Raw genomic sequence first — 23,108 nt, 5'->3', positions numbered from 1 at the left:
CTCAGTATTTTGTCCCTTTTATTGCTGAGCAGTATTCTATTGTAAGGATGTATAGGGAATACCAATTTTTAAGGGGTGGGCAGGGAAAGAGGATTCCACCAAGGAGACTAGAAGGAACAGTGAAGACCGTAGAAAAAGCACCCAGATAGAATGTCAAGGAAAACCATCTGGATCAGTTATAATTAGGTTTGACTGCATATAACATAAAAACTAAATAACAGTGACTTAAATAACATAGGCATTTTTCTTCTCTCATGTAAAAGAAGTCCAGAGGTAGACATTCCTGGGGTGGTATGTTGGCTCACTGTGCCATCATGGGCCCAGGCTCCTAGCTTTGTGCTCAGCTATATTCACCACTGGCTTCTATCCTCAAGGTCCCCTCATGGCTCAGGATGGCTGCTGGAGCTCCAGCTCTCCTATCTGCTTTCTAAACTGGCAACAGAAGGAGGAAGCATGGAGAGAGGGAAAAAATACCTTCCAGCGAAAACAATCTCAGCAACTTTCTTCAAAGTTCCACACATATCCACTCAACATCTCATTGGCCAGAACTTCATCACATGGCCCACACCACTAGGAAAAGTAGCCTTTTAGCTAGCCACGGAGCACACTGCCACTCCAAAGATAGTGAGATTTCTGTTACTAGGAGGGGAAATGGATATTGGCTGTCAGCAGCCTCCTCTGCCTTTTCTCTTTTTTTTTTTTTTTTAATTAATTAATTAATTTATTTATGGCTGTGTTGGGTCTTCGTTTCTGTGCGAGGGCTTTCTCTAGTTGTGGCAAGCGGGGGCCACTCTTCATCGCGGTGCGCGGGCCTCTCACTATCGCGGCCTCTCTTGTTGCGGAGGACAGGCTCCAAACGCGCAGGCTCAGTAATCGTGGCTCACGGGCCTAGTTGCTCCGCGACATGTGGGATCTTCCCAGACCAGGGCTCGAACCCGTGTCCCCTGCATTGGCAGGCAGATTCTCAACCACTGCGCCACCAGGGAAGCCCCTGCCTTTTCTCTTTTGACACCTGGTGGCCAAGCCATGGTCCACTCAGCCTTCCTGTCTGTGGACCTACACAGACTGAAGGCTGTGCTTGGCAGATTTCCACCCTCCTGAGTCCCCAGGGCTCCTTCTTTCTCAAAGGGTTGGTTTCTCTGTCTTTTCTGTATCCCTTTTCCTGGTAGGATTCTCCGGGGTCTCTGGCTGGTTTCCTGGGCTGCCAGGGTCTCCTGGAAGTTGGAATGAAAGGGACAGTATCCAGGAACATTTGCAGAGAGCTCTGAGGGCACTCTCCTCCACGCCCAGGTGCCCCGCTGTTGTGGCTGGCACCCTTCTCTCCCCTCCTTGGCCAGCCTCCCCTGACGAGGGCTGTAGAAGGAGATTTCCCTAGAAGATTAGTGAGATTCAGAGGGGGAAAGATGGCATTTGGAGACAGACTTGGATTCAGATCCTTTCTGTGCAAATCTCTCTGAAACTCAGTGACTCTGTCTGTGAACTGGGGATCGTGAGAGCAGCCTCTCCGATGTGGCTAGGTTGAGATGTGGGTCCAGGGGCACCACTCTGATAAGGATGAATTGGGCACACATGGCGGAAGGCTGGCAGAGACCTTCCCACCCTGCTGTGACCCAGGCAGCTGCAGACTGTGCGGTAGAGTCAAGCCTCACCGCTTTCCCTGTGGTCCCTTCTACCCTTGCCCTTGGGAAATATCTTGAGAGTGAAGGCTCTGGTCCTGCGACCGCTGGGAATTGGTCAGTGTACAGGAGAATCAGCGGGGCCTGCTGGAATCTGAACGGATGGCCAGGCCAGTGTTCATCACAGCTCACACCCCCCGCTTGACTCCAGGCACTAACAGGCAGCCTGGAGCCTCCTGGAGGAGAGACTGCAGGCTAACGTGGTGTTTCATTCCCTCCTTGTGCTTCTCCAAAGGGAGTAGGTCTCACCAAACAGCCGGGCTCCCTCACAGTGCCAGACTCGGGCAGCCCGGATGCTGTGGCTCCTCTTCCTCCCGCCCCCTGGAAATAGCAGAGTCGGCTCACCCCCACCTGCTCCTGAGACAGAAGCCCTGTGTCCTCCCGGCAGTGGGTCCTGTTTCCCCCGTGCCTGGCACACACGCATCCCAGTGTCTGGATTGCTAGGTCCTGTGGTTCTTCACGTGCACACCTGTCCTGGGGAAAAAAATAATAGCTCACGTCCCTGACAGCTTAATGGGCCGTCAGCACAGGACTGGAGAGGAAGTCGGCAGGAACAGGTGCAGCGAGGCTGGGGGGCGCTCTCGGCTGCCAAAGGGGCAGATTGGACTGAGTGTGGCCGTGGCCGGGCGCCCTGGTGACCCGTTGACACCATTCTCAGGCTGCTGGCTGCCCCGGGGGCTGGTGTGTTGTGACAGAGGAGGAGGAGCCAGGGCCCCGCTGAGAACTTGGCTCAAGCCTCAGACCTGAGAGGGACAGTGCATTCCTCTGCCCATTCACTCACTCCACACACGTTCCCAAGATCCTGACCCATGTGGGCCGTGGCTGCTGGGCACACAGCGATGGCTGTCACCCAGTTCCCACGCCAGGCGCTCAGGGACGAATGGGCAGGATCGCTGGGGGCACTAGAGGGCCACGCACTGTACGAGTTCTGAGCTGGGACGCCAGGGGGGACACTGTGGAGGAAGTGATATCTGAGCAGATGATGGGACAGACCCAGCCAGGGGTGGAGGTGGGGGAGGGTCCCTCACACAGCTGTAGGAGAGACCCCCACTGGTGGGGTGTGATGGAGGCCTTTCTGAGATGCTGCCTTGCGCCCCCATGGACCCGGCCTGCTGTCCAGGGAGGGGGTGTCTGGGCGGGGGCTCTGGCCCCTGAGTAGTTCTGGCAGCGCCGATGGGGTTAACGGCATCTTGACTTCCCTGTGGCTGTTTCTTCCCTCCTTTTCCCAAGGAATCCTACATTGAAATTACAGAAATAAGTGCCGGCTTTTGAGAAGTCTGCTGTGCAACTGCCGGCTTTTGAGAAGTCTGCTGTGCAACTGCGTCCCTGCCAGGCCCGGGCTGCCTTCTCGCCCATGCTCTGCCAGCCTTGGGCTCTGACCTGTGCGGAGCCTTGTTCGAGGGGTGAGGGCTCCCTCGGGTGCCGTTCCTCAGCCCCCACCCCGAACCCTGCTCTGCCCCCCCATCCAGGGATGGGGCTCAGTGTACAAATGGTACCCAAAGAGGAGGAGCTCAGGAAGTGACATCGCTCAGGCCCGCCCGCACCTCCTTATTCCCTATAAAAAGCAAAATGGTGACTCAGAGAGAAGAGTTGGAAGCGTCCTGCCTCCTGCTCCCACTGTTAATTTTTAGACTCGGAATTAGGCAGGAGGCAAAGGAAACAGCAGCTCGAAATACGCGACTGACATGCTATTAAGCGGGTGGCAACTGCGGAGCCGCTCCCCCTCGACTCCCAGCGGCCCCTGAACCGCAGCGCCTGGTGCCTGCTGGCGCTCCGGGACGCGCAGCCCTGCCCGGGCTGGGCGTGGATGGTGCGGCCCGGGGCATGGCAGCCGGGGACCGCCGCTGGCGCCCACTGCGCTACCAATCCCTGGCAGCCCTCGTGGAGGACTCTCAGTGGCCTTTCTTGTTCCTTGTCTCAGACTTCAGCTACGGGGCAGACGACTACGACGGAGAGGGGAATGAAGAGCAGAAGGGGCCCCCGGAGGGCTCGGAGACCATGCCGTACATCGATGAGTCGCCCACCATGTCGCCCCAGCTCAGTGCCCGGAACCAGGGCGGCGGGGACAGCATCTCCCCCACCCCACCGGAGGGGCTGGCACCTGGGGTAGGTACACCTGCTTTTCCTTCCGGGTTTGGGAAGAGGGGGCTTTTGGGGAAGGGGGTAGGCAGGCATGGGTGTCGTGGGCCAGGCTCTGCTTGGGGCGCTACTGGGGTGCAGGACTCGGGAAATCTGGACTTGCTCTTGGTGCCCTCATCATCTCATTCCGGTCCTGGGCCTCTCAGAGTAGCCCCCGCCCCCCCCCCCCCCCCCCCCGCTGCTCTCTCTGCCACTGCTGCACCTACCCCTGCCTCTTCTACCAGCCATATGCTCCCCCTGCCTCCTGGACACCTCACTTCCTCTTTCAGCTTTCTCTCTAAGCTCTCCTCTAGCAGGATGGGGCCTTGCGGAGGGAACAGACTCTCCTCTCTGGGCCCGGGCTGGGCAGTGGCTGCATATGTGAGTTGTGGGCTATAAATGCACAGGTGCCGGCTCAGCAAACCAAGGCTGGCCTCGGTGCCGGCAGTGGGGGGAGTGAGCAGCTTCTGTAGCATTCCCTGAGGACCAAGGGCCCCGTCCAGCCCTCCTCTGTTGACTCTGGAAGGGAATGAGCCGTGATGGTGTCCACCTCTCCTCTTGTCCACCGATGAGAGCTCTGCTCCAAAGAGAAGCATTTTACAAGCAATGCTGAGGATGTGCTCTGAGACAGGCGGAGGGGTAGAGATGCGAGGAGGTTTGCAATCCTTGTAATTAATGCTGTTCCTGGGCCCAGAGACCAGCTCTGTCCGTGCTCAGCTTGTGCGAGTGTGTCTGAGACACAAGAGCAAGTGAGACAGAGGGATTCCTGGGGGCTATTTTTCAGAAATTGGGAAGAATCAAAGAATCAAATTTCTTCTTTGGTGGGGGGCGGTGGGGGGGGCTTGGATTGCTTGGTCCTGCTTGGTAGGGGGCTTGTCCTGGTGTGTTTTGTAGGGGGGTCCCCTTTCTTCCCTCTAATACCCTCGAGGAGCAGTCACTGAGTTGCTGCGAGATACTTGTTTCCCTCCTGCAGGGCCCAGTGCACCCCCACTCCAGCCAGGGGGCTGCCTGGACCCTACCATTTCTTGCAAACCCCCTGCTTCCTTCCTTCCCAGCCTCCTCGACCACGCTCCACCCCTGCGTAGAGCTCTCACCCCCTCTTCACACAGCGGGGTGGCTGTTATAGCCTTTGGCAACAAGGGCCTTGGCAACCGGCTTCCCACTTGGGAGAAGCCACATTGTTGCCATGGCAACAGAGGCCTAGGCAGAGCTTATCAGCTGCCAGGCAGTGCCAGTTTGGGAAGGGATGGTGGGGGCAGGTGGGAGGTGGAAGTGATGGGCAAGGGCATTGATCAGGTTCAGGCCCCCCACAGCTGAAATTCTGGGGTATTGTCCTGTCGTCCTAAGGAAGGGTGGCAGGTGAGAGACAGCCATCTTGGACCTGTGGGGCAGGATTCTTGCTACTGATGGAGGAGAGGGTGCTCTGGGACCTGAACTGACTCTAACCAGGGGAAGCAAAGTGACAGCTCTTGCTTCCCGTCTCTGCCTTTAGGTCTCTGACCACAACAGGGCTTAGAGACATCCCCCTCCCATCCCGGAGACTCAGCTATTACCCCTGTGAGCTGCTGCAGAAAGATTCACCAGGAATCCTGGCTGAGAGTTGAGAACGTGTGGCCAGATTAGAGCCACTCGCTGAAGAGAAAAGCCATTTATTTCCCTTTCTCCTCTGCCTTCCTCCTTGCTTCCTGTCCTGTCTCCTTCCCTCGTCACATGACCACCTTGCTGGAGTGCTTGTCCATCGACTTTCAGATTCCCTGGTGAAAGGTACTCAGGTGCTTTCTCTAGTGAAACGGGTCACAAGCATAACAGGGAGATGCCCCCACCTGGAGCTCTGAGGCTTCAGGGCAGGGACTTCCTTTACTACGATGCTTCCCATTTTGCTTGGTGACTCACAAGGGAAGAGCTTGGTTTGAGGACTTTGAAATCGAAGAGATGCTACAGTGACAACTGGCCAAAGTGCTTGGGAACCCCAGGATTAATTTTTGCACCATTGGCTAGAAATTATACAAGGTAGGGGTGGGGAGCATTAATCCAACTTGGGGATCCTAGCAAAGATTCCAGCCCAGTGTACCCCCTGCCTGCCTACCTTCCCTCCTGAGTTGCATTTCTGCCCTCTCTGCTGTGTCACTGGCCCCATCTAGTGGACTCAGCAAGTATTGCTGTGTACATTGGGGTGCTGGAGAGAGTTGACACACCTCTTCCTGAGTACTTGGGGGCTGTTTCAGTTTAAAAAAAAAAAAAAAAGGAAAGAAAAAGAAAGCCAAGGTTTCTGCTACTTGGCTCTGCTCATTTGACCAGGCAGGTCCCCTCCCTGCCAGGCTTCCTGTTGGGGCGTTGGGAACCAAGGGGACTTTTGGACCAAATCAGCTGATTGTTCTAGATATTCAGATATCTGGCCTCTGGCAGCCGGACATTCCACACCCAAATGTGCATCCAACTTGTTCCTGGAAGCTCAAGGTTTGGTCTTTATATTAGGGTTCTCCAGAGAAACAGAACCATTAGGATACAGAGAGAGAAGGATTGATTTATTATAAGGAATTGGCTCACTAGATTATGGAGGCTGAGAGGTCCCAAGATCTGCAGTCAGCAAGCTGGAGACCCGGGAGAACTGATGGTATAGTTAGTTCCAGTCTGAGTCCAAAGGCTGGAGAATCAGGAGAGTTGATGGTGTAAGCTCTAGTCCGTATTGAGTCCAAAGGCAGGAGAAGACCTATGTCCGAGCTCAAAGTCAGGCAGAGAGAGTGAATTCTACCTTATTTTGCCTTTTTCTTCTATCCAGACCTTCAACTGATTAGATGAGGCCCACTCACACTGGGAAGGCAACCTGCTTTACTCAGTCAACTGATTCAAGTGTTAATCTCATCCAGAAACACCCTCACAGACACACCCAGAATAATGTATGGCCAAACGTCTGGGTATCTGTGGCCCCGTCAGGTTGACGCATAAAACTAGCCCTCACGGTCTTACTCTCCCAGCAGCTCAGAGAATGGAAGGGACATGAGCTTTGCATAGATGAACATGTGCTGCTCTCTAGCTGTGGGACCCTGGATCAGTGTCATAACCCCTCTGAGCCTCAGTTTCCTCATCTCTAAATAGGACTAACCACCTGAAGGGTTGCTGAGAGGACGGACTGGGATAGCTCAGGTGAGGCCTGCAGCGCTGAGCCTGGCTCACTGTGGGTCCTCAGTCCTTGGCGCCCAGGGCCCACGAGACTCTCCTCACCAGCCTTTAGAGGGGTGGGGAGCCCAGAGCACTGCGAGGACCCCGTCTAATGAATATTTGCTGGACAACAACTGAATCTGCTTTTGCAACCTCCTTTCTGGGGTCAGATCTGTTCTCCCAGGTGTGGTAGCCCAGATGAAACCAGGTCTCCAGTGTTGCAGGACAAATGCTCTTCACTCCCCAGAACGCCCTGCAGCCTCACTCTGCTCTCGCCTTAGATGTGCCCCAGTGTGCAGCCCAGCGAGGTATCAGGGTGAAAGCTGAAGCCCCGCCCTGCAGACCCTCACTCTCCCCAAGCCCAGGCTGAGTACAGCTCCCTCCGGTGGCTCAGTTCAGCAGAGAGGGCCTGCTTTCACCCTGGGAAGGACGGGCGGGACTCTCCATCTCACTGACAAGCAGGGCACACGTTCCCCTGCCAGGACCGTGGTCATTCAGAAAAGCGTGTGCCCCACAAGCCATGGACTTGTCTGACTCCCCTCTCGGGAGGCGCCGTGAAAAGGGGCCACAAGGCAGAGAGAAGATCTGGTTGTTGTCTCAGTGCCACCACTTTCTAGCTGTGTGACCTGAGGGATTTCACTCATCTGAGCTCCAGTTTGCTCATCTGTAAAGTGAAGAAACTGAGAATTTCCTCCCTCCTGACCTCACACAGCTGTCGGGAGGCTTCTGTGAGATGGTGCCAGGCAGGTGCTTTATAAATTGTAAAGTCTGTACATGTTAGTACTGCACTAACTGCTGAATTGAGGAGTTTAGACCCCAGACGGCAGGATAATTTAAAGATAGGTGGGGGAGAGTTGAGATGATCACCATTGTCAGCCTTCTCATCTTCCCCCCTTCCCCCGCACCCCCCTCCCCTTCCTCACAGCTACTTAGACTCACCCTGAGCCTTTTACATGGGGAGCCAGAGATATACTTAAACTTGGTCTTTCTTTTATTCTTTTCTTTTTTTTTTTTTTTTGGCCGCGCCTGCATGTGGGATCTTAGTTCCCTGACCAGGGATTGAACCCGTGCCCCCTGCATTGGAAGAGCGGAGTCTTAACCACTGGACTGCCAGGAAATCCCTAAACTTGGGTCTTTCTGACGCTGGAGTCTGTGTGGTGCTCCCAGGTCCCCTCAGACACCACCTCCCATGTGAAGGTTTTCCAGCCCATGGCTGAGCCCTCCGCTGTCTGGGGACCATGCACAGTTACTCGTGGGGCACATCTGCCCTGCGAGATCCGGAGCCCTGATCCCCGATCATCTCTGGGACCCCCATCAGCAGCTCCCGGGCACCTAGGGGTATTCACCCGGTGTTTATGGAATTGAATCAAGTAGCGCTGGGTTGGCCAGGGAGCAGGGAGGGAGGGCAGATAGTCTCAGGGGATGAAGCTAGGACGAATTGCTGCCCCCTCTTCCCTTCCTGGTCCCTTCTGAAGCCTTGGGGTTTGGGATCTGAGGTTGCAGGACAAGGAGGTTGCTTCTAGGTGAAAGGAGAAGCCACGTGGCGAGCCGGGAACATCTGAGATGGTGTCCCAGTCTGCTCTCTTTGGACGGCGTTCGAGGCCTGGGTTGGGTGGGTTAGCGGCTGCCCTTTATCTTTACGCCTCTCAGGAGTTTCCAGCTGCAGGTAAAACCAGAGACAGCTCTCCTCAGGTTGCCGACCTCCTGCCTCAGCAGCCTTGCTCCCCATTGCCCCCTTTCTGGATCTTTGGTCCCCACTCCTAAGAGGAGGAGCTTGCCTGGCTCCCCCTACGTGCCAGGTGCTGTGCCAGGTGCCCACGGGCTTCATCGCCACCTATCCCTGCAACCACTGGGAGAGCCCCCCATTTTGTAGATGAAGAAGCTATGGCTCAGGGGGTTCCTTGGCTTGCGTGAGTTGAGGGGGATGTAAATAAGAAGTAGGGAGACAGTGCCCTGGTTGTGGTCCTCAGCCCCTCCGTGGCTGGTGCTCCCTGCCCTCTCTGGCTCATCGCCCCCCTTTCACACATGGCTGGGATCTGGGCTTCCCTGGCTGGCCACACCCAGCCGACCTGGAGCATCCCTGTAATGCTCACAGCCTGTCTGGGATCGCCCTCTCCCTGCTACTGTGCTGTGCGTTTCACATCAGCCAGTAAGGCGACTTCCAGAGCAACATGTATTCGGTGAAGGTTTGCTCATCTCCTGCAGGTCCCAGGGACAGTGGATAGGAGAGTGAGCCAGACCCATTCTCTGTCCTTGAGGCTCGGAAGTCTTTGGGGGTGGGGCAGGGAAGCCAACCTACCCGCCTAATCACACCAAGAGGTGTGAAATTGCCCCTGAGAACGCCTTCAGTTTGAGACGTTTGGCCACACAGGTGAGCCGCCAGGGGGCAGAGGCTGGATGGCCCCCTGGGCTCTGGGTTCTGCCAGGGCGCAGAAGGGCAGGGAGCATCCCAGCAGCAGGCTGGCTCTTACCCACGGACTCTCTTTTCCATCCTCCTCACCTAGTTCCTCCACTAGTGGGTGCTAGCACTTTGTTTCCACAATGATGCTCTGATGATGCTCTTGTGGACCTTCCTCCCACAGGGTTATGGGCTGGTTGCTTCTATCTGGAAAGCCACACAGACCCCCCAACCCTCCTGCCTGTGTGGCAGAAGGAAGAAGAGAAAGAAGAGAAACGCTTCCATAGCACTTACTAAATGCCGGGCACTGTTGTAGCACTTTATAAATACTAACTCATTTAATCCTCACCACACCTTGGGAAGTAGGCACCGTTACTGCCCCATTTTACAGATGTGAAAACTAAGGTGCAAAGAGGTGACGTAACCCACCTGAGGTCCCACAGCTGGTCAGTGGTGGGTGCTCACCACCGCTGTTCTCTGCCACCTCTCCAGAACAGGAACCTTAGTGCCCTCGCCTTACGTCTTTCTGGCTCTGTGACTTTAGATAACCTGTAGAGTCTTGGTCCCCTCAGCTGTAAATAAGGATAAATACTTCCTATCTGGAAGGGCTGCTGGGAGGACCGAGTGACACAGTGACTGTGAAAACGCACAGTCTGTACCACAAGGAGGACCAGCTCCCGAGGTGGTAGTTGACTTTGAATCTCTCCTGGGATGTGAACCCGGTTCTCTATGGGCCCCCAGCTCTGGCTGCCCTTGGGCCTTCCCATCCCCACTCTAGTCCTGGCAGAGGTGACTCAGCTCCCACTGACATTCCTGCTGGGCAGAGGTGCCTTTGGAGGGTGTCACCGTGGATGACCAGTTTCCTTAGGTACTATCCACCCAACCTGAACCCCTTGATTTATGTTCTTGGGAGACCCTTTGCCTTGCCCTTTAAGCCTCCTGGGGTCATTTCTACTCACTAAGTATTTTCTGAGCACCCACTTTACTTATTTTTTAGGCTGCGCCGCATGGCTTGCAGGATCTCAGTTTCCCAACCAGGGATTGAACCTGGGCCACGGCAGTGAAAGCCCAGAGTCCTAACCACTGGACTACCAGGGAACTCCCTGAGCACCCACTTTTTACAAGATCTTGTTCTGGGTGCTGTGGGGAATTAGCATGAACAGGGGTTGCCCCTCACTCCCCCTACACACACACACACACACACACACACACACACACACACAGTCCCTCAATTTCAAGGCTTGAGAGATGTATTAATACAACATCCCAAGGAGGGAGCCATGTTACCTCAGGTGGGGGAATCAAGGAGGGGAGCATGTAGGAGGCAGCCTCAGAGAGTAGGTAGTGTTCTGCCTGGGCACTGGTCAGGAAGGACATTCTAGATAAGGGGAGCTGTGTAAGTTCTGGAATGTGGGAAAACCTCTGGAGGTGTGAGAAAAGGAGAATGGTCGAGTGTGGCCGGGCATCGGGTTCATTGGAAGAGGTGGGAGGTGAGGCTGGGAGTGGGCTAGGGCTCCCCCCTCCTGCACTCCCCACACACCACCACCCCTGCCAAAGAAGAGGAGAATAGCTGGTGCCTGCCAAGGGCTCAACATGTGCCAGGCCCTGCCCCATGTGTACTAGTCCTCCCTGCAAACCTAGAGTTGGTGCTGGAATTATCCCCATTTTACAGATGAGGAAACTGAGGCCCAGAGAGTTTGAACGACTTGCCCAGGGTCCCACAGCTGGCAAGAGGCAGAATGAGGATTCAAATCCAACATCCAGGAGAGTTTTTTTATTTGTTTGTTTTTGTTTTACTATATAACCAGTGTCATGTAGTAGCTTATATCCAACATTTGCTTCATGTAATTGACCTCTATATATGATTTGGAGTAACTTCTGCTATAGCAGAAAAAGGGAAGGCAGAGGGAGGAGGACGGCTATCAAGAAGATGATGAGTCTGATTCCATCTGCAGCTGTGGCTGACTCCACCTGCCCCCGGCACTGGCCCCTGGGGTCAGTTCTCATTGGCCCAGGGTCTGCTGAGCTCCAGAAAGTCTGGAGGTGGGACTTGAGCTCCTGCCAAGGAAGTTGGAAGGGCCAGGGATAGGCAGAGAGGAGGGAGAGGGGGCTCCAAGCCAGGTCAAGGCCTGGAGGTGAGAATGCACCTGGCCCTTTCATGGAACAGCAAACAGCAGAAGTTGTTGTCAACAGTTTGATCAGTTGAGTCATCAGCAAGGGCCCCACTGCCCTTGTTAGGGCTGACTTGGTGGCTTCCTGCTGGGTACAGAGCGAGCAGTGTTTGAGAAAGAGTAATCTGATGTCAGCAGGAGGGATGCACTGAGACACTGTCTGGTCACTCCCTGTAAAATTCTTCAATGCCTGCCCGTAGCAATGCTGTCAAGGCTGTGCCTGACCTGACCACTTGACCTCTGCCTACCTCTGCAGCCTCATTACAACCCCCAGCTAGAATGGGAGCTCTGCCATGGAGCTTTGTCAGTTTTGTACCAAAATGTTTGCTCATTGCAAACTGTAGTGCCTAGAACTGCGCCTGGCACATAAGAGATGCCTAATAAGTATTGGTTGAATGGATGAAGCCTTGCCACCCAGACTGAACTCATTTCATTATGCCTCATGCTGTCCTGTCTGCCCCTGAGTCCCCCTGGCATGGCTAATCCCTGTTCATTTTCAGGTAGGAGTTTTAATGTCACCTCCTCTGGAGAACCTTCTGTGACTCCCCCCTCTGCTGCATCAGATGTGTCTTCTGTCTTGTGCCCCCAGAGCTCACTCTACTTGCCCAATTATAGCACTTATCACACTTCTTTTTTTAATTTCTTTATTAAAAAAGAAATTAATTTTTATTTTTCCTGATTACATCACTGAAAATTCTAACTTTACAGGAACATATAATATGGAAAGTGAAAGTCTCCTTAAGTCTCATCCTACAGAGAAAATGTCTGTTAAGAGACATCTTCTTTTTCCATGTGAGATATTACATATATATATACACATATATGTAAAAAATACATTTTTCTCTGTGTATATATTATATATATACACTTTTTTAAAAAGTGGGATCATACTATTAATACTGTTATGCAATTTGCTCTGGTTATTTAATAAGTCTTGGACATCTTGCATATCAGTAATTAAAGACCTACCTCATTCTCCTTCATGACTGTATGCAGTGTTTCTTTTAATGGTTGTACCATAATTCACTTAGCCAGTCCCCTTCTGTTAGACAGTTGGGCTGTTTCCAGTCTTTCACTGGTATAACCATCATTGCAGTGAACATCTTTGTACAAAGATCTTTGAGTCCTTGTAGAAATGTTTTTGCAGAAAAATTCCTTAAAGTGGAGGTGCTGACTCAGAGGGTGAGAACATATTAAATCACAATAGATATTTCCACGTTATTCTTTCTGGAAGGGTTGTACCTTAGCCCCAGAGTTCTGAGATCGTGCCCTTCCCCGGCCCTGCCTTGGCTCGCAGTGGTCAGCCTGTCCCTGAGACCATCAGCCCCCACGGAGGTAGACAAAGCGTTCCACTTGTGGCTGTGTTCTGGATGCTAGCACAGTGCCTGGTGCATGGTGGGCAATGAGTAGATACTTGTTGATTGAGTGGGTAAGGGAATGAGGGGATGGAGAATGAGTGTGAGAGAAGGCTGTTGGGTTTGGGGAGAGTAAACTGTTGGTGGCTTGGAAAGCGCTGAAATCTCAGTCCGTGCCCCTTGTTCATGGGGGAGTGGTTCCCGCCCACTTCTCCAAGTTCATCACCTGCCCCTTTTCTGTCCTCCAGCTGTGCTTCCTGGGGTTCCTTACAAAACATTTTCCTCCCTTTGCCTGGAAACCCTTCCCCTTTTTAAGATGCTGCTCAGAAGCCACGCTTCTGTGGAGCTTTACCTCTCAGGCAGGGTTAGTGCCTTTGTCCTGTGTTCCCACTGTGTTGACCAGTGAGAACACTGCCTCATTTGTTGGTATGTCCTTCACCCCCTGTGGGTTGAGAGCATGCTAACGGCAAGGCCTGTGTCTCCCAGATCTGTGTATTTGTAATGCCAGGCCTTCTCTGCGTATGAATGAACAGATGGATGGACAGGCGAGATCGGAAGTCAGAGTGGAATATTACTGTGGTTATGTGGGTGTGAGATTCTACAAACCTTGGCTAGGGTGGTGGCTTTGGAAAAGGAAGAGAAGGAAGAACCAAGGGGACTCGGTAAAAGGGATGTGGGGCCTGAGGGAAGGAAGAGTCACAAGATGGCGGCCCCGCCAACAGAAGTGGAGAAGCCAGAAGGGGAAGCTGGTTTAGGGAGGGGGAAGGGTCGTTTGGTCTGGAGATGTGGAGCTGAGGGGCTGCTGATGGGACTTCCAAGTGAGGAGAACCAGCTGACAGCACAGATGTCACACTCCAGCGGAGCAAGATGTTGGAGCTGCAGATGGTGACGGGCTGCCAGTGGCCTAGCAGTGAGAAGGGGTGAGTTCTCCAAGGATAGAGAGCAGAGGGCTGCGGCCTGGTCCGAATGGGTGACTCCACACTTACAGGAGGCGGGAAAAAGAAGGGCCAGCCTGAACCAGAGCGATCAGAGGCAGCATCAGCATGGCCACAGAAGCTGAGGGATTTAAGAGCGTCCAGGCTGCAGGGGCTGAGGAGTAGAGAAGGAGGCCTCTGACTTTGGAATAAGGCAGCTTGGAGGCCTTTGGAGCAGCTGCTTCTCTGGAGAGGAGGATCAGGAGCCATGCGAAAGCAGGCAGAGTTGTAGGGGATGCAGGGAGGAAGCGCGTGTCCAGGGCATTGGTAGGGGAAAGGCAGGGAACACCATTGGGACTTGTGAGTCACTTCCCTCCAGGGGCAGAACTGAGGGCCTCTGAGGGGGAGTCTGTGTGCCCAGTGGAGATGGAAGGGCATTCAAATTACTCACTGGAATTTCCAGCCAACCCGGGTGGGGTGGGGTGGAGTGGAGATTCCTTGGATGTTCAGGGAGCAGCTTCTGAGAGGTTTCAGCGTTTGGAAGAAGTGGGTGTCGATCCTGCCATGCTAGGTAGGGGCATGGGGAATGGAGACAGGGCTACTCTCGGAGACTCTTGAGGGCCCCTCATGTTCCTTTGGGCAGGGGAAGGGACACCGTGCGGGGGGCCCTTGGACTATTAGGCCCTTCTCCCATTACACCTGCTTGTCCGACCGGAGGGGGCAGCCCATGCCGTGCACTCGGAGCCTTCAGGATGGGAGACAGACTGGCACAGAGCCCCGGGCTGGCACACTTGTGCCCTGGGGAATGCCAGGCCTGGTTGTTCCCAAGCGCTGGGAACAGCCTCACCCGCCCAAACCAAATGAGGAATTGTGGCTGAGAGGGCCCTTCAGATCTACCCTGGCTATTTATAACCCAGCCAGGGCGGGGACAGGGAAGAACCGGGGACTGAGGGAGAGGGCGGGTGTGGGGTGGGTTGTGCCTCTGGGGAACCCCATCAGCCCTGAGGCCCCAGAGAACCTACCCCAAATCCCTTGGTCTGCATTTCAGCTATGGTGACAGGGAGAAACCTTTTACTGGTGAGGACAGGTTTTCTGCTCTAATAGAATGGTAGGAGCCCCACCTAGAGCTCAGCACTTCCGCAGACTTTTTTGGGGAGTTGGGATAAGGAACCACGTCCATTCCTCTCCTTTTTCCCTCCTCGCTCTTCCTCAACCCTCCACCCAGCTTGGAGGCTCAGCCAAGGGCCCTGTTCTCAGCTGAGATGCCCAGTGGGAAGGAGAGGTGATGAGCCCAGGATGGCACGCCGTTAACCCCCCCCTTTGGAATGCATTTCCAAACGAGCTCCAAAGAGTTGGACTCTTTCCCCTGTGGCCATACAGTTGCCACCTGGCAGGGGATGTGCCATGTGCATAAGGAGGCCGGTGGTAGACACACGAGGCATTAATGGACAACTCAGACACTGTATCATTAAGAACCACACTGGCTGGTCTGGCAACTGTGTACTGGGAGAGACACTTGTGAGCTAGAAGCATCAGGAAGATTTTAAGGAAATCCCTGACTAGAGACATGGTTTGGGGGCTGGTGGGAGATTGGGGGGATTGGCGTGAGTGGGGCTGGAGCTTCAGGGCTCATTACTCAGAATCCAGACTTTTCACTTGATCTGTCTGGCTGGTGGTACCTGTTATACAGGTTTACAAAGATAAGTCGTGGGCTGGTCATGTGTGAAGCTGAATTTGATTCCAAGATGCCAGGTCCAGTGATGAAATGGGACAGAGGTGATATTCAAGGAACAACCCCACACAAACACACACACACACACACACACACACACACACACACCTCCCAACCTTCCCTCAAAGAAACACAACCAACTGCAAGAAGGCAGCAACCTTGTCTGTGGGCCTGATTCAGTGCACAGATGTGTTTCATTGAGACTGCATCATGTTTTGTTTTTTAAATATAATTTATCTGCCATCATTTTTAAATTGAGAGCTATCACCTAAAAATCCGGATTCCAGCTTCTCTTGAACAATCCAAGATGGGGCAACCTTGGGCCTGCACTGCCCCTGGCAGCCAGCAGCTGGAGCTGAGTGACAGTTTCTTCGGTTCACCTGGTCCCTACCTGGCTCATTTCACTAACTAATCTTACCTGCACCCTCTTGGGTGCTGGAGTTGGCAACCTTTGCCCTAGGTGTTGTGAAAGAGCTTTTCCCACCTGCTGCCCTTAAACTCCACCCCCATGAGAGTAGGTGGATTACATCTCTGGATGGGGCCAGGGGACCAGAGTGTGCACTTCACCCTCTGGATGGATTTAGCTTCTGTAACCATGGGAGAAGCCAGGGGAAGCAGGCTGGGGGTGGGCAGAGCTGGCGTGCTTCTGGTCCTGGATTAAGTGTACCCTCCCCTGTGGGGCTGGTTCTACTGGGCCCAGGCCCCTGTTGAGGGAAAAGAGCTCCGAGGAGGTGTGGTGTTGCTAATCAGCAGCATCTGTGAGTAGAAGGTGTGGCACCTCCGGCTGGGCGGCCCCGCTGCAGCCCCTGGCCGGCACTTGTGCTTCTTTCGTGGCGAGGCAGGTCAGGCCTCCTTTGCACAAAGCCTTGTTCCCTCAGCCACGGTGGTGATGGAAAGAAACTATGGTTTCTCACCAGGGCTTGGCCTCCCTTCCTCAAAGGTGTCAGCGTGAGGCGGAAGTGAGAAGGGGCTTGTCGGCATCCCAAGGTGACACCGAGGTTGGCCCGGCGGCCCGCGAGGCTGTGCGGGCAGCTGCTCGCCCGCTCCGCCCCCGCCTGCCCGCGGGGCCGGTGAGGGGCTGTAAATAAAGCCTGTCTCTGGGAAGCGGACCTCCCCCTGCGCCCGGCCCGGCTGCGGCCTCGTCGCCCCTCCTCCGCGCTCCCGAAGCCTCCGCCAGCCGGCTGGCCCGGCGACCGCAGAGAGGGAACGGCTCCACCTCACCCGTCGAGTCGTGCATTTCCTGTGTCTTGAGAGTGAACGCGAACCTCCGCGTCCAGGAGGGCGGGATCTGTGGGGCCGGCGGCGGCGGCGGCGGCGGCGGGGCGCCCGGCCGGGCTGGGAGCGGCGGCAGGGAGCGGGGCCCCGCCTGCCTGGAGAGCCGGCGCGCACGGCAGGAAGGGCCGCGGCGGCCGGCAGGGGCGCGCGGGCTCCGGTGACAGCCCTGGAATCGCGGCGGCGGCAGCGGCGGCGGAGCTCCCCGCGAGAGGCGGCCGGGGCCACACGGACGCCCCGCTTCCCCTTTCTCCGGGAGGACCCGGAGCCGGCGGGCGGGAGAAGGCTCATAATGGAGCCTTTCATCGGCAGCCGGTGGCCGGGCGCCAGGACGGACTCCGGGGAGGCCCGCGTGCTGGTTTAGGCCTGCCCTGCACGCTCTTCCCGTCCCCGCCTGCCGGTCTCGCTCCCGGGCGCCGGCGGCCACGGCTGCCGCTGCCGCTGCCGCTGCTGCTGGGACCCTGCTTCCTGTTTGCCCTCCGCGGCTCCCGCTGCCATGGAAGAGGAAGAGGAGGCGATAGGCTTTTTGGACAAGGTCCTGGAGGATGAAGATGTGTTTCTCCTGGAGGAGTGCGAGCTGGGAACCCCGACCAGCCCCGGCTCAGGGTCCCCATTCTTGGTGGCTGTGAAGGTGGGAATGTGACACGCCCTGGATGCTTGTCGGGGGAGGGGGCAGGGCTCGCAGCTCTGACTGCCGAAGCCTGTGCGGCAGAAATGGCTGATTTGTGCACAGACCTTGTGGCCGAGTGGAAGCACCTCAGCCTGAGAGGGGCTGGCGCCTGCCTGCCAGGGGATGAGAGGGGCTGTGCTCTGGGCACAGCTGTTCCTGGGGGAGAGGCGCAGTGCCCGCCGCCTCCCCCGGGACCAGTTGTCCTCAGGGGGAGTGGCTGCTGGCTTTCCCCAGGCCAGTTGTGCAGAGGGCTTTCTCTGGCAGTGACATGAGTCCCCTGGTGGGCACGCCAGTGGTGTGAGCCTGCTGCCCCAGAGGAGCTGGCCGACGTGAAACTAGGAGACCGTAATTCCTTGTTTCCATGGCAGCAGTGGGATAAGTGCACTTGTGAAGTTCAGGCCAAGGGAGCCACTCTCTTCCAAGCAAGTGGAATCTGGTGAATCTGGGCTAGGGCACGAGAGCATTTGGAGAGATGGAGAGCCAGAGGTCCCTGAACTTCCTTGAAGGGAAAGAATTGGATCAGCTGAAGAGGGGCGGTAACAGCTGGCTTGGAGGCAGGAGCCAGGTGGCTAGGCACTTCACCCAAGGTGGGCATAGGCAGGAAGCATCTGCCGGACCCCAGCCCACCGACTCTGGGGCTGTGGGCATTCTCGGCAGCAATGCCTCTGTTTAATCAGAGAAGTTGCCTCGAAGGTAGAGCAGGAGGGGAGTGGTTGCCTCAATCCCCTTCTCTTCACGCCCCCTCCGCACCCCCCCCCCGCCCCGCCCCAGGGGCCGGGATCCCACTTGAAAGCACACCAGTGCTGCCTAAGGCGTGCGCACCACACCGTCCTTCCTTTCTTTCACCTCTAACCTCAGTGTTTTGCTCACCTCCTCTCTGTTCTGTGGCTCGAAGGGAGGGCCAGTGAGAACGTATGGCAGGGAGTTCACAGACTGCAAGCCAGGCTACCTAACAGAGAGCGCCCGTCTTGTGGGGTCCGAGCCTGTCTGCCCTGGCAGCACTGCACCCCAGAGGGCATGGTGCATGGAGCATTGCTGTGGGTGGGAGGCTGTCGCTGAGCCTCTCTGGGCCTCTTTGTCCCTCCTGTAAGATGGGGATCACTGCCCTGCTCCACCCGTGCTACAGTGTGGATCAGAGGAGGAGCTAATGGAGGTAAAAATAGACTGCAGACCCACGGGTAGATGGCTGATGTGTGGAAGGGGTGGAGCGGTCGCTGTAGGCCCGGGTGTGGGGCAGAGAGGAGCCGTAACGGGAGGCTGGCAGTGGCTGGTGCCCCATCCCTGGTTTTCTCATCTGGTGCTAGCTCGGCACACTGGGGTAAGTCACATCTCTCATTGGGCCCCCAAGGCCTTGCCCTTAGGGTCTGCGCAGCCATCCCAGGAACAGGATGGGGAAAAGTCTGGTTATGAACCAAGAGCACCTGCTGGGAGCTTAGTAGTGTGTGGGATGGGACCTCCGTGGGTTCCTAATGGCCCTTCTCTGAGACACCCTCCCCAGCACAGATGGGGTTCCACTCATATGCTGCCTTATGGGTCCTGCCTTACTCTGGACCTCTAGTCTGGCTTATACCTGGCTAGCCCCTATTTCATTCTGTTTGGAACTCTAGATGTCTGCCTCTCTCCTCCAGGGCAGGGCCCTCTTGCTTTCATTGTGAGCGCTGCACGGTGCTTGGTGTGTGGCTGGTGTCCAGTGGATTGGTGGAGTGAGTGAGGCTCCACAGGGCCCACACAGGGCGTACCATGTCCCTGGCCTTATTCCATCTCAGAGGTGTTCTAAGGAGGAAGCACACGGATACCAAAGGGGCTTGGGTGCACATCACACCTAAAAATGCTGTTCCTCCCAGAGCCCTGTGAGCGCCAAGATGGAGTCTTCCCCTCTACCTCGCCGCCTCAGTGTTCCCGAACCTGTCTCCAGCCCTGGGGGGAGGGGCCCTTTCCTGAGTGTTGGGGGATTCCAAGCCCCCTGTCCCAGCCTGAACACGTCTAGGATGCCCTTCTCCTCTACCAGGCTTGGCCATCTATAGAGGGAGAAGACAAACAGAAAGTTCATTGATTCATTCAACAAACACTGTCAGGTTGTGTTCTATGCAAAGCAGGCTGCCTGTGGGAGGAGACAGGTGAACAAGGCTTGGTCCTTTCTCAAAAAGAGTTCACAGTTCAGGGTAAGAGGGCAAGTGCCCAGATAATAGGAATATAATGAGAAAGTAGGCAGGGCCATGAGAAGGGTTCTGATAAAGGGGTACTAAATTCAGAGGAGGAGGGACCACTTCTCGTTGAGTCAGGGCTGGACTGGGCGCATGTGTGTGCACGTGTGTGTGTGCACGTGTGTGTGCATGTGCACGTGTACATGTGTGAGGTCAGGGCTCATTTCTGGAGGGTGTGCTCCTGTCCTGGGCTGTGGACTGGGCACACTCCTGCATGGTACACTCTTCTTGGCGGCTGGTAGAAATCCAAGGCAGTTCTCTCTTTGCTATTACTTTACTTCAAGAGTACTTACCTTAAACAGTAGTCATGTTCCTGAGCACATGTCCAGATGCCAGTCCTATAAATCAATCCTGTTTTCAGTGTAATTTCCGAGATGCTTCATCTTCCTGGGGGACAGATGTGAAGATGGCAGTGGTTTTCTCCAGAGCTGGAGCTGGAGCTTGCTATGTGTTTCAACCCACAGTCCCCTTTGAGGAGTTAATGGTCTATAAGCTAATAATAATGTGAATACTGATAGCAGCATCACCTCCCCTCTGTAAAGTGTTGTGTACATCCCCCAAATCTTTTTTTTTAATATATATCTTTTTTATTATTATTTTTTAAAATTTTATTTATTTATTTATTTTTGTTTATGGCTGTGTTGGGTCTTCGTTTCTGTGCGAGGGCTTTTCTCTAGTTGCGGCAAGTGGGGGCCGCTCTTCATCGCGGTGCGTGGGCCTCTCACTATCGTGGCCTGTCTTGTTGCGGAGCACAGGCTCCAGACGCGCAGGCTCAGTAATTGTGGCTCACGGGCCTAGTTGCTCCGTGGCATGTGGGATCTTCCCAGACCAGGGCTCGAACCCGTGTCCCCTGCATTGGGAGGCAGATTCTCAACCACTGCGCCACCAGGGAAGCCCACCCCAAATCTTTCATATGATTCTATTTAAAGGTACCTAGGGCTGATAGGGGCCTTGCTATATAAAGGCTGCTATTTAAAGGAACTCATTTGTCAGGAATTTTAAAATCCTTTTGTAATGCAGATTAACCCTTCAGGTTAATTCTGTGCCAATTTTTAATGGATTATCTGAACCACCTGTGTTTCTTTTTCACTTGTCCAGGTCTCTGCTCCCTCCATGTGCAGTGATGGCCATGCCTGTTTCCCCCACTTATGTTTTTTCCCGAAGTGTGGGTCACATATGAGATGATTTGAGAGATGATTTTAGGTGGCACCTGGATATATATTTTGCACTTTAATAGTTAGGCGTAAATTTTAATGTATCTTAGAAAAAAATAGGGACTTCACTGGTGGTCCAGTGGTTAAGACTCCGCGCTTCCACTGCAGGGGGCACGGGTTCCATCCCTGGTCAGGGAGCTAAGATCCCACATGCCGCGTGACGCAGCCAAAAATAAAAATAAAAAAATGACTTGCACGTCTTTCCTGTGATTTCAAATATAATGCTTGGGATAAGGCTGTGCTTTTAAGAAGCCAGTTGTTGTAAAGAACAGTATTAAGTAAATAATAGTGCCGGTGGTATGTATGACAGAACTGCAAAGGTGTGGGATGTGAATAGCTGAACTTTGAAAACACTGCTGGACCCCATGAGACCTGCCTGCAGCTTCAGACAGCAGGGAGCCCAGAATATGGAGATCTACCCTTTAGGAGGGTCCCCCAGCAGTGCCCGCCCCACCCCCCACTCTATTCTGCTGAGGAATTAGCTGAAAGAGACCTCCCTGGTGCCTAGGGCTGGGGAGAGGAGAGAATGGCTGGGTTCCCTGCATCGACTCAACTCAGGGAGGGGCCAGCTGTCCTGAGGCTGAGGCTGATACTTGGCATGGACATAGTGCCTAGACCCAGTGGCATCCGCTCTGACCAGCGCCCGCCCCCCACCCCCGGGGTGCTCCTTGCAAACTGGTGTGGCCCGTGGACTGAATTCTACTGTCTACGGAGCTGCTTGGCCTAAGGCTCTGAATTGCAAGTGGCCCTGCCTGTTCAGCCCACATTGTTGTCTTGGAGGAGATCAAGGCTCCTGGAGAGAGTCTTGACTTGGCCTGGAACCAAACCTTTGGAGACTTTATTTAGCCCCGACGGTAGAAGACCAGGCCAGGCCAGAGCCAGCTAAGCCTTACTTGCAGATACTGTCCCTACCAGAGTGACTTGACCTCTTGGATTTGAGGCCTCAGGCTGACACTTTCAGCCCAGCAGATTATGTAAAATGCTGGGCATGAACAAGCCCCCCGTGGCTGCTGCATTTCGTAAGCTCCAGTTGGGGAGGAAGTGGGGACAGTGTCACTCAGATGGCAGCTTCCTTGTGCTGCAGGACTGACAAGCAGCGTGGCACGGGCTCTGGGGGCCCTGAGCTCCGGAAAACTCCCCTCCCTGGGGATTCTGGGTGTGTGGGCACCTCTGGAAGGCTCTTTGGGAGCAGAGACTGTCTCCTTCACTTGTCTTCCCAGTGCCGGGCACATGGTGGGGAATGAGTGAATGGTTTTTGAGCCCTGGTGTTTTATGGGATAAGAATAGCTCCAGGAGGATTGAAGAAACAATTGTGAATTTCCAGGTAATTCCAAGCCAGGAACAGGTGAGGTCTGAGGAAAGTGAAGATGGATGAGGTTTTGGGTGGTAACTGACAACAGGCCACCTGTTGGTAAAATGCACAGAATTTAATTTCACATCCTTTCCCATCACCTCCACCCCCATGCCGGCCAAAATGTCAGGGTGAATGTGACCCAGAGTGGGGACTCTTGGGGGTGACTACTTACTGCCTTTTGGGGGGTTCTTTCAAGATTGGACTCTGAGGTTGGAGTCTCATGAGGAACGGGTCCTGCTGCAATGGGCTGTCACGGGGCCTGACACAAGGGTCTGTGCTCATGCCAGGGTGGGTGAAGGCTTGGTGGGGCTGTGAGTCACCCCGTCTTCACCCTGGTCCTGGTCCAGCCAGCTCTACAGTTAAGCTCACGTTGTGCCCCCAAGTGACTTCCTTGAGAGGGTGTTTGCCAGGCTCTCAGGCAAATCCCCAGTTGGCAGAGGGAATGGGAAGGGAATGGGGCACAGGAGGGGAGCGCTGGCCCCCAACGTGGAGGGCGAGTTCCCATTTGTCAGGCTGGGGAAGCAGCAGGTCTGACCTCAACCTCCACTTCCACCTCCAGGGCTGCGAGCCGTGCTCCGAGCTCCGGTCTCATTCCTTGGAGGGGGTGCTGCCTGCCTGCGATGCCCACAGCTCTGGGCAGCTGGCAGTTTCCACTCTCTGTGCCTCAGAGGGATAATGATAACACCTTCTAGACTGTGGGATTCCAGTGAGTTAATCCACGGAAAGTGCTTAGAACGGTGCCTGGTACCTGTGAAGCCATCAATAACTAACCATTGTCTTTCCCTAAAGCTTGGCATCCATACTGGTCTCCTAATGCTGCCGAAAACAAATTACCACACATTTAGTGGCTTAAAACAACACAGATTTATTC

General features: G+C 54.9%; 1 protein-coding gene across 3 annotated transcripts in view; it reads left to right on the top strand.

Moving 5' to 3' along the window:
• ABR (ABR activator of RhoGEF and GTPase) overlaps positions 1-23,108 on the top strand; it is a 178,630-nt gene that overhangs the window by 81,203 nt on the left and 74,319 nt on the right. For 2 of the 3 annotated variants that reach the window (XM_061176121.1, XM_061176122.1), the window contains exon 2: positions 3,598-3,782. In XM_061176121.1, coding sequence (XP_061032104.1) covers positions 3,598-3,782 — 185 coding nt within the window. Of the gene's footprint in view, positions 1-3,597; positions 3,783-16,864; positions 17,427-23,108 lie in introns of those variants that run through there. The other variant, XM_061176123.1, reaches the window with a different exon arrangement.

The sequence above is a fragment of the Eubalaena glacialis genome, chromosome 19 (genome assembly GCF_028564815.1).
Source record: "Eubalaena glacialis isolate mEubGla1 chromosome 19, mEubGla1.1.hap2.+ XY, whole genome shotgun sequence".
Classification (NCBI taxonomy): Eukaryota; Metazoa; Chordata; class Mammalia; order Artiodactyla; family Balaenidae; genus Eubalaena; species Eubalaena glacialis.
Note: the sequence above shows the minus strand (reverse complement) of the source record. Positions and strands in the feature narration are given on the sequence as shown.